Source organism: Fukomys damarensis, unplaced genomic scaffold, assembly GCF_012274545.1.
Source record: "Fukomys damarensis isolate Sample0158 unplaced genomic scaffold, DMR_v1.0_HiC HiC_scaffold_19, whole genome shotgun sequence".
Lineage (NCBI taxonomy): Eukaryota > Metazoa > Chordata > Mammalia > Rodentia > Bathyergidae > Fukomys > Fukomys damarensis.
Genome location: NW_022900931.1, coordinates 5,753,010 through 5,767,914, shown reverse-complemented (window position 1 = coordinate 5,767,914; position 14,905 = coordinate 5,753,010). Strand labels below are relative to the sequence as shown.

Genomic DNA, 14,905 nt, shown 5'->3' with positions numbered 1-14,905 from the left:
GAATGTGAGCGTTGATCTCGAAGGCTCAGAAATGCGAACTCAAACGTTCCCTTTTTTCCTTTATTGTATCCCACCTTCCTTCCTCTCTCCTCCCTTCTGCGGGCACTATCCTAAACACTTGAGATACAGAAAGGAAGACAAGTCGAATCTTTCTGGGGTTTAAATTCTCACAGGGAAAGAAATATAACGTGTGTCACTGTGTTACTGCAAAGTACGGTCTTACGCCATAGTTCACAGGCTTTAGAACTCATCGTCTTCCTGCCTCAGCCTCCCAAATGCTGGAATTACGGATATGGGCCACCCACAGTGGGCTTATTTTCCAGACAGGTTTTAAATGGCCTACACTGTGGCATTAAATTTGCAATCTACCTTATCAGCCTGCAAAGTAGTTGGGACTACAAAAATAAAAATTTTTTGTACCAGGGATCGAACTCAGGACTTTGCGCTTGCGAGGCAGGTGGCGGCACGGCACCCCTGAGCTGAATCCCTGCCAACTTTTTAATTTATTCTTTTAGGGTCATCTGCGCCCAATGAATCCTAGTTTCATCTGCGAATGTCTTGCTGCTTTCAATTTCCAAACGTCAACTTTGTATTGCTATCCATTCTTTCTCCTCCACTGAGATTTCCTGGTTCTTGGTGGGAGTGACTTTCAACTGCAGCGTAGCCACCTTGGGTGTCATGAGGCCGCATCTCCTTTAGGCCTCCTGTATGGCACCCCTCCCACCAGCCTGTTCCTTATAGGCATGGCAAGTTCAGTTCTGCTCTTGGTATCAGGATGGGAGGCTTCCTTGCTGCTAGGTGAGGGCCCCATACTCAGACCCACGACCCCAAAAATACCAACTGTGGAGGCCTGGGGGAACCCCCAATACAGCCTGGCACGAGGGCAGGCTTGGCTCCTAAACGCCCACTGCTGCAGTTTCTCACCCATCTGGCTGGGGCTCCATCTGGACCCAAGGACAAAATGGTCGGGTCCCTGCAGGCATTTCCAGGTTGCTGGCTTCTCTAGCTTCTGCAGGGCGCAGGCAAAGCAGAAGGGAAACCCAGGACAGAGCTGGCCATTTCCCTGGTCCCAAGGTCCCCAGCCTGTCTGCCCTTCTCTCCAACTGTCTTGCTTTTGAATTTCAAAGTGCAAGAGAATTGAAAAATCTGAGCCACCTTAATTATGTGTTGTAGAAAGTACCCAGTTGTATTTAGTGGGGAGGAGGGGACAATTACTTGCCATCCACTTTCAGTACCATGATAAAACCAAGCACACGTCACTCTTTCCAGAGCCACTGTTCACCGTAAGGTGACCACACTCAGCGGAACTCTTCACGGCAGAGGCCCCGTAGTCCTTGTCTGTGGACCTCCAAGCTGTGGAGACAAGTGTATCCTGCAGCCAAGGAGACAGGCAAATTCCTGCTTTCTGGTGCCAGCTCCCACCGAAGCCACTTGAGCACAATCTTTCAAGAAATCACAGCTCAAATGTAGCAATAACAAATGTTTATTCAGAAACAGTAAGTAATACACAGTCACCTCCACCCCTTAACGTGCCTCCTCGCCTTCTGAACAGAACAAGTGAACAATGCAGGAGAAGTGAGAACAACACAGGGCTGTCCAGAGCTTTCTTTCCAGTGGCCAAGGTAACATCCCACAGGACAGGGCAGGTGACAGGTGCCGACCTCCTGGCGGACCACTTGGCCAGGAGCTTGGTGAGCAGAGCCCACTGGCAGGGGTGGGAGGGGAAGGGAGGCAGGGCACACAAGCAGGGTGTGCACATTGCTACTCGAAGCCAAGGCCCAGCAGGGCTCCAACTGTCCCCAATACACAAGCCAGGACCGTGGGCCTTCTGGGTGTCTTGGGCCAGGAGGGTGAAGCGGGACAGATGTCTGTCCTGTTGGAATGGGTTGTAGGAGAAAAGCAGCACACACTCAGGAACGGCAAGTGAAGCCACTAGGCCGCTGTACTGGGTTCCCCGGTGTGGGCAGCCTCAGATCTGAGCACAGAAATTAAGGGCAAACTGGATTCTGCCTGGCCGGCAGATGCGAAGCTCAGGCAGCAGGCTCCCTTTGTTCCCAGGCTCATGCCCCTCACGGCACGCGATACTCGATCTATGTGGCTCCCAGAACCTGCTCCTAACCTGCCACAGCCTTACCAGTTGGAGTCCTTTCTAGCGACTGACACCATGTCCTGCAGTCCTGTGGGCAAGCCTGCCCACCTGCTCCTCACCTCCCATTTCCCCACTGCCAACAGGTGACAGACGGGTCACTCACAGTATCAGAGACAGTGCCCCCCAGTGGCAGCTGAACAGATACATGCTGCTGGCAACCCTGGCTCTGCCCTGTAGACAACCATGGCCTGGAAAGGCAGAGCCAGGAATAAAGCAGCATCTCCCAACATAGGCAGCCCAGAGCCAAAGCCCTGCAGAACGGAAGGCCGTGATGAGGGACAAGGCTCTGAGTTCACTAGAGCTACTGCCACCAAGCAGGTGGGTGCTGGGCTAGTGGCACTGCTCTCGAGCTGCCCCTGCCCCTATCAGCAGAGCTCCAGGCCAAGTAGCGGTATCTCACAGTCCCGTCCCACACTCAGGGGCAGCACAGAGCTGTCCAGGCAAGTGAGCACACTGCTTTCAGGTCAGCAGCCAGCAAGGGGAGCAGGGCAGGGTCACCCCGAGAAAACACACCCTGCCCAGGGGGTGACAGATGGAAGGGAAGGACGTACTATAGGAAGTGGGGACACACAAACAGCACAGGTGGACACAACACAGAAGGGCGGGTCCCATCCGGCAAGGAAGCTCAATCCTGGCAACCCTTCCCACGCCAGGGGCTGCAGTTCAATGCCCGCCGGTCACCAGCTGGGCCAGAACAGGGCCGCCCTCCTCTGCCCTGCTCCGTGCCGCCCTGCCCTGCTCAGAGTTTGATTTTGAACTCTGTGGGCTGCGTGGTCACAGAGGCCCCCGAGGATTTGAAGAGCGCCTTCAGGATGGTGTCCGGGTCCACTTCGGTAGGTGGGTTGGCAGAGGAGGCTGAGGTCAGCCTCCGAGGCAGCTCGCTGTCCTTCTTCACCAAGGGGCTGTCACTCAGCCGCCTGTGTGGGACAAGAAGAGAAACCTCACCAGGGGCCGCAGCCGGGGAGGGGACCCTGGCTCCGGGGACCTGCTGTGAGCTGGGCACAGGGCATGAGGCCCTCCCTTCCTATTGCAGCAACCCTGTTGTTTTCCTTACTTACTGCTGAGAAAACTAAGACATGGCCTGCTGTGCTCTGAAGCCCTAAGTTTAGGAAACACTGCATTTCCCCCCGACAACGGGAACACACGTTAATACGTCAAACAAGTGAGGAGTTACCTCTGGCTAGCCCACGAGCCGGAACTCACCAGTCATAAAATCCTAAAAACCAAGTTTTTCCAGTGTTGGGAACTTACCTTGGTAGGCAAGCGCTCTGCCACTGAATTACATCCCCAACCCTGAAAATCGGTTTTTAGAAGTGGGCGTAGTGGCACACGCCTGTAATCCCAGCACTCAGGAGGCTGAGGCAGGAAGGATCATGGCAAGTTTGAGGCCAGCCTGCGTTTGTTTTCTGGTACTGGGGATCGAACACAGGACCTTGTGCTTGCCAGGCAGGTGACAGCACCACCAAGCTAAACCCCCAGCCCTACATAGTGAGTTTAAGGACAGCCTAAATTATACAAGGAGTCTGTCCCAAAAAACAAAACAAACAAATCATTTTTAGAACCCAATGTGCTCCTAAGAGATAAATCTCATGACTCAATACCCACGTCCAAATCCGTGTCTTCCTAAACCTCCAAGCCTCTCTCTCCAGGCTGCCCTGCACTCCCCTACCCACCTCAGTTCCCCACGTATCTGCCTCCCTATCTTGAGAAGGTCCCGCCAGCCTCAGCACTTGCTGCCTCCTGGACTCCCAGGAGCCCCGAGCGGCGGCAGCACTACTGCGCATGTGCAGTGTGTACAAGAAGGGCGCGCACGGGGGCAGGGGCCGACGGCAGCCGGCTCTCCCCTCGGCTCTCAGGGGATGAGGAAAACGGCGCTGGCCTCGGCAGGGTCCCGGCTGAGCACTAGTCAGCGGCGCAGAGGGAACAGCCACGGCGCAGGGTCAGCAGACAGACAAGCCCCGGCCTGTTCAGCAGACAGGCAAGCCCCGGCCTGCGCCCGCCCTGGACTCACAACAGGATGGGCTGGTCCGAGGTGATCACGTTCCCGTCCACGTGGAGGTTGCACTTCATAGGCTGCCCTGAAACACGGGGGGAGACAAGCACGGCCGTGACACCGCCGCTCCTCACACAGAAGAACGGGGTCACCGCCGTGGTGTGGACGTGGCCTCCCCCACAGGTCCGCGTACGCCGGGCTACGTCTCGGGGTGAACACTGAGAAGTGGGCGCCTTGATGAGGTGACCCCGCCAGGCCCCCGCCTTGGGGCCGTCCAGGGACTCGGGCTCCCGGCCCAGCTGGTCTCCAGCTGTTTTGCCACCTGGTGCCTTCCTGTCACGCTGCCATCCCCGGCGGTGAAACCAAGGAAAACGTGGGTAAATGCTCTGTGTTTTCCCCTTTTTGAGAAAATCTTGCTACTACAAGTTGCCAGGCTGTGGTCCGGAGCAGAACTGCAGTGCTGCCTACAGAACCCTCTAAGAACACAGGGAGGAGGGAACTGCAGGGACGGAGGAAGACTACTGCACAACAGCCGCGCCCGGAAAGCCGAGGAGGCTGAGACAAGAAGATTGCCTCAAGTCTGAGGCCAGCCTGGGCTACCTAGTGAGTTTAAGGACAGCCTGGAATATATAGTAACTGTCTCAAAAAACAAACAAAAAAACCAACAACAACAACAAAAAGGGACACTCTCAACTGGTAAAAGGCCAAATCCTTAGGAAAACAACAATTATAACACAAATCCAAGTAACAACAGAACCTCAAATACACAATACATAAGCCAAAATAAACCTCTTCTTAAAAACATCTACAAATAAAACCTAACAGAAACAGAAAGAGAGAGATATATAATAATAATGACTGAAGATTTTGCTATTTTCCGTACAATGACTAGAACCATCAGGTGGACCAAGAATGAATCAAGACCGACGACACTACACTCGCCACACACAGGCGGTGTCACAGAGCACTCCGCCCAAGCAACACTCCCCTTCCTCACACGGAGACTTTGGGAAGTCCATAAATATAAGGGAGTTAAACAAACAATCCTAAACAACACGTCAAAAAAAATCAAAAGGGGAATTAGGAAACACTTCAACAGAAACAGAAATAGACACCATATATCAAAACCTACAGAAGGGCTGGGCGTGGTGGTGCACACCTGTTATCCCAGCACTGGGGAGGCTGAGGCAGGAGGATTGCTGTGAGTTCGAGACCTGCCTGGGCTACGTAGTGATTTCCAGGTCAGTCTCAACTACATAGCAAGACCCTGTCTCAAAAAACCAAAATGGGCACACGCACAGTCAACACCATTCGCCAGCTGGGAAAACACATGGAACTCGCTCACTGGCTGTTTCCCTCAGTCTGTTTTACGTAGTGATTTCCAGGTCAGTCTCAACTACATAGCAAGACCCTGTCTCAAAAAACCAAAATGGACACACGCACAGTCAACACCATTCGCCAGCTGGGAAAACACACAGAACTCGCTCACTGGCTGTTTCCCTCAGTCTCTGTTCCCCGCTTCAGCCCAGGCCCCGGTCCACAGCAGACACACAATAAACCTGCAAGAACTGGTGAGCCAAAGAGGCTGCGGAGCCTGTTCTCTCCAGGCCTGAGAGGAGCAGAGCCCGCCCAGGAGCGTGACTAGATGAGGCCCCCACCATCGAGGACATCTAGGTTGAAAGGCAGCAGTACCTGGCTTCCCTGGCCAGAAACCTCACTGCAAGAACTGGTGAGCCAAAGAGGCTGCGGAGCCTGTTCTCTCCAGGCCTGAGAGGAGCAGAGCAGAGCCCGCCCAGGAGCGTGACTAGATGAGGCCCCCACCATCGAGGACATCTAGGTTGGAAGGCAGCAGTACCTGGCTTCCCTGGCCAGAAACCTCAGAGAGCCTTCCACAGGAAAACAAGTTTCCTGCCAGGCCGAGTACAGCTTCAACCCACCTCAGAGACTGCAACCCTCGCCTGGTCCTGGTGTGCCAGAGGCCGTGGAACAGCAGCCATCCCGGGATGCTCTCTACCACTCACAGGAAGCTGCCTGAGAGGCCCACAGCCTGGTGCCCGCACAGAAGGCAAGGTGGCCACTCTCCCCCAACTTACCGTCCAGACAGCGGTTGTTGTACTTCTTATATGCGGTAATGGCGTCATCCTTCTTTACAAAGACCACTTCTGCCACCCCGGGATGGACCAGCCGTGCTCTCTTGAGGGCTCCGCACACACAGAAAAGCTCCTACAAAGAACAGGGGCAGGCTGAGGGGACTTCCTGCTGCCATCCCTCACTACCCACAGGCTCTTGTGTACTGCACTGAGTGACCAAGATCTCCGGCAGGGTCTTCTCAGGTCAGGGTCCTGAGACACTCCGGCCCCACCCAAGGCCAGGTCCCAGCCAGCTTGCGATGGCAGTGAGAAGGGCACCAGGGCATACAAGCCTTGGTGCCTGTGACCTCCCACCAGATCAGCACCAGAGCTTTCAGCGCTAAGGAGGGTCACAGGGGACGTCCCCTCCAGAGCTCTTCTTCCTGCTGCCATCCCTCACTACCCACAGGCTCTTGTGTACTGCACTGAGTGACCAAGATCTCAGGCAGGGTCTTCTCAGGTCAGGGTCCTGAGACACTCCAGCCCCACCCAAGGCCAGGTCCCAGCCAGCTTGCGATGGCAGTGAGAAGGGCACCAGGACATACAAGCCTTGGTGCCTGTGACCTCCCACCAGATCAGCACCAGAGCTTTCGGCGCTAAGGAGGTCACAGGGAACGTCCCCTCCAGAGCTCCTCCTGTGACCTCCCACCAGATCAGCACCAGAGCTTTCAGCGCTAAGGAGGGTCACAGGGGACGTCCCCTCCAGAGCTCTGTCTTGAGCATGGATGTGCAGGCTCACCTAGAACAGTTACTTAAACATCACCCGGGAATCTGTGAGAACTACAAGTGCCCCACGGTCCTGGGATGAGTGGATTCAAGAGTTCCCTGGGATACGGACTGAGTGCTGACACTAGGAATGCCCTAGAGAACTGGGACAGCTGGTCACACTAAGTTAGACACAAGGGTCTGGTCCCCGGGATGCTGCCTTCTATTGCTTTGAGTGCCTGCATGTTTCTCGACCTCTCTCAGTGGTCTCTTCTGGGAATCCAACCTGCTCCAGCCCCCTCCCAGGGTCGCTGGGAAGCTCATCGCAGCCATTCCTAAGGCACGCTAGTACATGCTGTCCTCACCACTGCTGACAGGGAGACCGTGCCTGAGAGAAACCCTGCGGAAGTGCATGTTCGCATCCGCTGTTCTCATCTGCAACCACCTCACACAGCTGTCATGAGGACAGAGGCGGCTTGTGAAAAAGCCCCTGAAATGCATTTTTTACAATAAAGGGGAAAGTGGGGCTGGGGATTTAGCTCATTCTGAACCACTTTCTGGCATCTGCCTCACAAGTGCAAGAACCCAAGTTCGATCAGCGAGAAATAAAATAAAATAAAATAAAAAAGGGGAAAGTGTTAAATATCAAGACTAAGCCGTAGGATACTAGATGTGTTCCCAACTTCATTACCACTGCATTGTTTTTATTTTCTTTGTAGTACTAGGTACTGGACCCAGGGCCCTGTGCGTGCTGGCCAAGCCCTGTACGTCCCCAGACCTTCTGAGATTTTTCTGAAACAGGGTCTCACTATGTTGCCCAGGCTGGCCTCGAACTTGCAACCCTTTTGCCTCCACCTCCCAAGTAGCCAGGGTTACAGCCTGGGCCATGATACCCAGCTCTGTTGTTTTTATAGTTACTTATTTGGGTAGAAAAGCAGTAATTTAGGGTGATTTCCAGTGACAGTTTTCTGAGTGGTCTCTTCAAAGTCCCGTCGCACAAAGTCCCCGGCACACAGGAAGTACTCAGTGAGTGCCAGCTGCTCCTACCTCCTCGCTCTGGTGGCCTAGGCTGACCTTGAGCTCACTATGCCTCACTCAGCCTCTCAGGTAAGTGAGGCTACAAGGTACACACCAGCACTGTTTCTGAAACCCGGAAAGGCTGCTTTTCAGCAGGTCATAGGTGTCCCTGAGAGCGGGGCTGTGCATCCCGAGCACCAGGCCTGCTCAGTTCTAGTCCTCACTTGGCACTCGTGCACTTCACAGTGACAAACGTTAGGCACCACCGCCAGCACAGGTGCTTCCAAAACTCAACCGCAGTGGGGTGTCCCGGCTGCACTCATTTCATGATCTGACTGCTCAAACGGCGCCTGCATTTCTACATGCCTAGGGAAAATGAGGTTGAAAAGGAAATCTGGCTAACTCCAGACCCCACTTTCCAGGGGACAACACAGGACGGACCAAGGACTGGGGATTTAGCTCAGTGGTTCCACTGTCTACCTTACAACAAGTGCAAGGTCCCAAGCTCGATCCCCGATACAAAAAAAAAACAAAAAACAAAAAAACGGATGGACCAAGAAGGCAACCCATTAGGCTTTTCTAAATGGGTCACCATGCCACACTCGTGGCAACAGGAAGTGCAGAGGATGGGGAAACACTCGCCGCGGGATGTTGCACAGCAGCACAGAAGGAGCCCACATGGGACCCACCAGGGCACAGGCACTATGACCCAAGATCCAGGGGAGGTAGGTGGCTTTGGTCTAAAGGGTACAGGAGAGCTGGGTGTGCTGATGCACACCTGTAATCCCAGCACTCTGGGAGGCTGAGGCAGGAGGACTATAAGTTGAAGCCCATCTTGGGCAACTTAGCAAGACCCTGTCTAAAACAATTTTAAAAAAAGGGGTGAGGCTGGGGCTCAGTGCAGAGGCTGTCTCACTCCCCAGTACCCCCCACACCCACACACATGGAATTTTGGCACACTCCAGGCAGAGAATGACTACGTGACTACTCCCTAGTAAAAGCCCTGGGCAAGGAAGCCACGGTCCCTGTGCCACTGATGCTGCAGGAATGGTGTGCAGCCTGCGTGACTCCACATTTACCCCATGAGGGCCGTACGCCTCTCCCTTTGGCTAGCAGGCACCTATCCTAGTACTATAATGAACCTTAGCACCCAGCATGGACATAAGCCAGTGCCGTGAGCTCCAGCAATCAAACTGGCGGTAGTTCTGGGCTCCTGTGCCATAAGAGCAGTTTAAGACATAAAATCCCACAGGCCACAGTACTCACAACAATGTCTTCCTCGGTGACTCGAGGGTGCAGATTATTCACAGTCATCTTGGTGCCTTCCAAGGGGCTGAGGACAGGCTGCACACAGACAAGAACGTGACCAGGCATGGATGGGTTGGGCATACACACAGACCTCACCCCACTTCCAGAGCCCATCACCACCAGGCCCACAGACCCTAAGGTCCCCACACCCCGACCTGTGCCCAAGGGACAGAGCACACTCCCCATGCAGCAGGCCTTGAAGGCCCCAACCAGCTCAGGGGCTTGCTTGCCTTTAACCTTCCCAGTTTGAGGGGGCAGGAGATGCCCTTCCCTCACGGCTCCAGGAAACCCTCACTGTACCACAACACATGGTGCTGTAAATGGGTGGCAACACCTACTCACAGACAGAGAGGTTTCAAGAACCCACTGGGGTTCACACAGCACACCAGCTCACCTCAGCAGGTGGCAGCCCTTTGTGGGGCTCCTCCTTGTTCACCAGCGTCCGGGACATGTTGATCAAGGCTTTTGTTCGAACAGAGGCAGGGAAAGTAGGAGCGGTGTAGACATCATTCTGAACCACTTTGGTGAGAGGGAGGGCCTTGGACACGGAGAGCTTTGAACTGCTCAGCCCAGCCTACAGAGCCAGAAGGGAAGATGAGCGGCCAGAGCCCCGACTCCTCTGAAACACAGGCCCGAGGGACTGGCAAGCATCTGAGTGGCAAATCCTCAGTACCTCCCAGCCCAAGTCCATTAGCATTGGAAGCAAAAAAGGCCGCCACTACCAGGAATGTCTGCTGAGGGGGGGCAGGATGAACAGCACACAGCCTGAACACATGCTCACAACAGCCACTGCAGTGTCCTGATGGAAACTTACCCACACCATTCAGGCTTTCCGAACTCCCTACCATCTGAGCTGGTCAGAAGGCCAAAGCCCAAGGCCAGGTTCATTCCTAGACAGGATCTTCTCACAACAGCTTACCACAGCTCCAGGCTGGCTGGGCACCGAATGTCACTCTTAAGATGGCCCCAATCCCCAGCTTCCTGGTGCCTGATCTTGACACACAGAGGCATCACGCAGTCCTGGGTTCTCTGAGTGGCAGGCATACCAGCAGGGTCATGCCAGTAGAGCTGACTCATGGAGATCACCAGACACAGTCCCTACCCAAGCGGGGGATGTAGCCTGGTGCACACAACTCCCTCACGCTAAGGTGTCTGGGACGAGATGCAGAAGACTGGCAGGTGGCCTTGCTGACGTAGGCACTGAACTAGGCAGAAGGGAGGGACACAGCAGCCAGAGGGACACAGAAGCCAGAGAGGCACAGCAGGGCAGGGGCAGCACACCAGAGTCTGCAAATCCCCATGAAACATCTCCCTGTGCCAAGTTCCACATTTCAAGCCATTTTCTGCATCTCAAGAGCCAGGACAAGGTCAAGGTTTCTCATAGCCCCTGAAGACACACTACTTTGGCTCAACAACTAGATTTGTTGGTAAGCTAGGTGATATTAAGCGGATTTCCTAGAGTTCTCCCTGCCCACTTCCCTACCCATAAACAAGTGAATAGTGTCCATCAGCTGGGGGAGTGACTCCTGAGCGAGCTAATAAACTACTCTGTCAATGGAGACTGCCATCACCGAGCCAGCCAGAGTACCCACACTGGAGACCCCAGGGCTCTAACTACTACAAAGGCCCAATGCTTGCATAGAGACAAAGTGGCAGCACACAGCTTCTCACAGCACTGTAGGAGCTTAAGGGGCAACCAGGAGGAGCTCACTCAGGATGAAGACCAAAACCAGTCTTCAGGCCGCTGAACATCAACCAGGAAGTGCCCACCTGGGGGAGATAGCAGGAGCCTCTGACCTTCCTACTATCAGGTGGGACTTCTTATTCCTGCTAACCCCAACCCAGGGAACCCCAAATCCAAAAGCCAGCCAAAGCTGCAGACCATGGAATGCCAGGGAGCAGGCTCAATATCCTGTCACAGAGAAAAGTAAATTGGGTTCCTTCCATGAGATCATCCTGGCTTTAGTTTTATTGTCCCCTCCAAATCTGGTGGTGAATCTAATTTCCAAAAAATAGTATTAAGAGGTAGCACCTTTAAGAATCATTTTGGACCCCAGAACACTGCCCTTGTGAATGGATTAAGGCTGTTACTACAGGAGTGGGTAGCACTCCCAGGTGTGGGCTCCTGACGAAAGGATGCGTTCACCCATTTTGAACTCTCCCACACTTGTTGTTCTGCCATGCTGTGACCGCTAGAGCCCTTCCCAGACAGTCCCCATGACGGGACTTCCAGGCTCCACACCAGAAGCAGCTTGCGGTGCTATTATAGCAGTGGAAAACGCTCCAAGACATGTTTCACTCATGTGTCTAAAACACAGCCCCTGGGAGCTGCGCCCTGCACAGTGCCCACTGGTGGACCCATGTAAGACCAAGGGCTGGACCAGCTGCAGCTCTGAAGTCTCAGACCCCAAATCACTGAAAGGTCCTGTTCGCTCTCCACAACCTCTCCCACCCCAGGTGCAAGGGGAAGGAAAAGGGAACTGCCATACCACAGGGTGGAGAAAGCTGCCAGAGGCTGCAAACTTCATCTGCTTAGAAGGGATGGGCGCCGTCACCTCCTCATCCTCATCCAGGTCATATAAATTCTGAGAAGGAAGGAACATAGGCTAAGTCTGCCCGCAGGCCACAGGGGCGGGGAGGGTAGGGCTCAAGTCCTCTCAGGGTGACTCTCCTGCTGGGCCCGATAAAAGCACCACAGCTTGCAGGCACTTTCTGTAAGGGGGCAGTTCCCATCCGAGTCTGAAATGCACTTACAGACAAGTGTCACTTCATGGTAGGGATGTGCTGAGGAGTCAGTCCCTGAGAGCCACTGGGGCCATGTAAACCCCGTAGTGCATGCACAGGAGCGCGGAGGGCACAGCAACACCTCAGCTGTGTGCAGACTGCTGTGCGAGCACCCACCATCACCTTAAACATCACTGCCAACACACGCTGTATCTTCTTCGGCTTGGAGAGGCCCCTAGGTAATCTGGTCTGCCAGCCCCAGAAAGAGTTTCATCCCCAAAGCCTCCAGGCAGACTTTTTTTTTTTTTTTTTTTATTCTTTTGGTACCAGGGATCAAACTGGTGACCCGACTGCAAGGCAGGAGGCAGAACCACTGGGCTAAATCCCCAGCCCAAGGCAGAAACACTTTTAACAGCGAAAATGACAGTAGAGAAACTAGAATGTCACCCAATGGACTATACAGCCACTAATGATGTTTACATCAGAAAGCTTACGTTACAAAATAAAAATACAGATTTAAAAAGCGGCACAACCTTGGGTAAGAAGATAACCACAAGCAGGAGATGATGATACACTCCTTTTATCCTACTCACTCTAAGAGGCCGAGGCAGGAGGGTCGCAGGTTCAGGGCTAGCCTGGACAGCTTAGCAAGACTCTCGTCTCAAAAATTTAAAAGAGGATGGGGGGTGTGGGAGTGGACTAGAGATGTAAGTTAATGCAAAGGCTCTGACTTGAATCCCAAGATCCCAAACAAAACAAGTCAAACCCTCAAAATCCTGGATGGCACTAGGGCAAAATTTCAACAATGGCTGGCTTTGGAAAAAAGGAGCAAGAAGGACTTTTTTTTCCTTTGTTTGGGGTGCTAGAGATTGAATGCAGGGCCTTCCACTAAGCCAGAACCCCATCCTTTGTTGAAATTTTGTGACATGGTCTCATTAAGTTGCCTAGGCTGGGCATATACCTGGGATCTTTCTGCCTCATCCTCCCGGAGCACTGGTATTTTTTTGGGGGGGTGGTTAAAATGTCTTTAATCATTTATCCTAATTTCCCCCCACCCCAAAGTCTTGGTATTACAAGTATGTGCCACCATGCTCAATTACTTTCCTCCCTATTTTTGCAAAAACAAAATTTTTTTGGTATCTGGAATCGAACTGAGGATGTTGCACTTGCAAGGCAGGCACGGCGCCACTGAGCTAAATCCCCAGCCCCTTTTTTGCAAATTTTCTACATAAAGTATGTGTAAATTTTATAATTAATACTCAGTATCTCACACGTCATAAGCAAAAGGGCTATAGATATAGCTCAGTGGTGGAACAAGCACTCCTGGGTTCACTCCCCTGTAACAAGAAAAAATTGAATTTGCCTGTCTCTTAATGCCCCCCTCATTAAAAAGTTTTTCTTAAAACTCATAAACTGGAAAAGGTCAAACATAATTCCTCCTCTACGCCTCAGAAGTGGGAATCTTGGGCCAGGCCAGGTCTAACATGTGCGCGCACACATACACACATTCACGTACCTGTTTGGCCTGGTGGTTGTTGACAACATTGATCCTCATTCCAGCGGGATGGACATGCAGGGGCACCGTGGCCTTCTGCTGCGGAACCTGGAAACAGAGTAGTCACCAGTCTGCCCGGGGCTCACGTATCTGACCTGCAGTGCCGTGCAGTATGGGCATCCACTACATGGGACTGGACAGCACTGTCAGTCCAAGCCCACGTGGCTCGGCTCAGTCAGGGTCCCACTACCCAAGTGTCTGTGGAGGTGAAGTGGGACTGTCCCTTTCCCCTGGGGGGGGACTGGAGAGGGCGGCCAGGGCACTGACCAGCACCCAGATCTGACTCTTACAAACCGCTGTACCAACACCTGGGAGAATTTCACTTTTGCCCAAACCATTCTGTCTACACCCCACAGTTCCTGCCTGATCTCCTTCTTCCTGTCCTGCTAGGGATGCAGACTGTAGCCTGCCCTACCTGGATAGTCTTGGTGAGCTTCAAGGCAGGGGTCACAGTCCCCACGGGCAAGCTCGGGTAGGTGGCAGGTGTGCTCCTCTTCAGGCTGATCTTCTCGCGGGCGTCAGCCACCTGCCGGGGCTTCTGTGGCACTGTGCTCTGCTGCTTCCGGGAGTTCAGCATCTCCCTGGCATCCTGCACTTTCCCTTTGATCCGAAACCGGGCATCATTCTGCAAAAGCTTCTCCCGGGCGTCCTTGACTCCCAGCTTGAGGCGGGCATCTGCCAGGCCGATCTTCTGCCGGGCATCAAATCTCTGCTGGAAGGTGGTGGTGCGTGCTGGCTGGCTGAGAGGGCTGTGCTGGACCCCAACTCGAGAGCGAACGCCTCCCAGTCCCAGCCTGGTGTTGAGCCTGCAGATACAAACTGACAGTAAGTGACACGGGCAAGCACAGAAGTCCCACAGAGGCAGGAACCCTGGGAACGGGGCACTCTTTGTTACTTTTCTCTTGTTGCTAAGACAAATACCCGACACCCGAAGTTAAAGAGGAAAAGGTTTATTTATTTAAATAATTTTTATTTTATCCCATTTCCCCTGAACCTCCTCCCCCCTCATGTACAAAAACTGTTTCCATTTTTTCCTATTTTCATTTCTTCTTATCCCATCCTTCCTCCCTCCCTCCTCCTCTGTTCCCCTTCCCATCTGAACACTTTCATTCCATTTCCCAACATCCATTGTACATCTTAGTCCTTATTTCCACATTCAGTTTCTCACACCAGAGAAACAATGCAGCTTTTAAACATGTGCGTCTGATTTATTTCACTAAAGAGTATGGTCTCAAGGTCCATCCATTGGGCTATAAATGTCTGAAGCTCATCCTTTATGGCAGAGTAGTACTTCAGTGTGTGTGTGTGTGTGTGTGTGTGTGTGT

General features: G+C 53.3%; 1 protein-coding gene across 1 annotated transcript; it reads right to left on the bottom strand.

Annotated features, from left to right (window-relative positions):
- Window positions 1–1,490: 1,490 nt before the first annotated feature.
- On the bottom strand, window positions 1,491–14,514 carry Poldip3 (DNA polymerase delta interacting protein 3; the record flags this gene model as incomplete). The annotated part of the gene is made up of 8 exons (XM_033766191.1): window positions 1,491–3,066; window positions 4,161–4,227; window positions 6,236–6,365; window positions 9,260–9,337; window positions 9,696–9,875; window positions 11,791–11,886; window positions 13,542–13,628; window positions 13,996–14,514. Coding segments are annotated over 8 exons (1,335 nt in total), but the record flags the coding sequence as incomplete, so codon positions are not given.
- Between the last annotated feature and the right edge of the window lie 391 nt (window positions 14,515–14,905).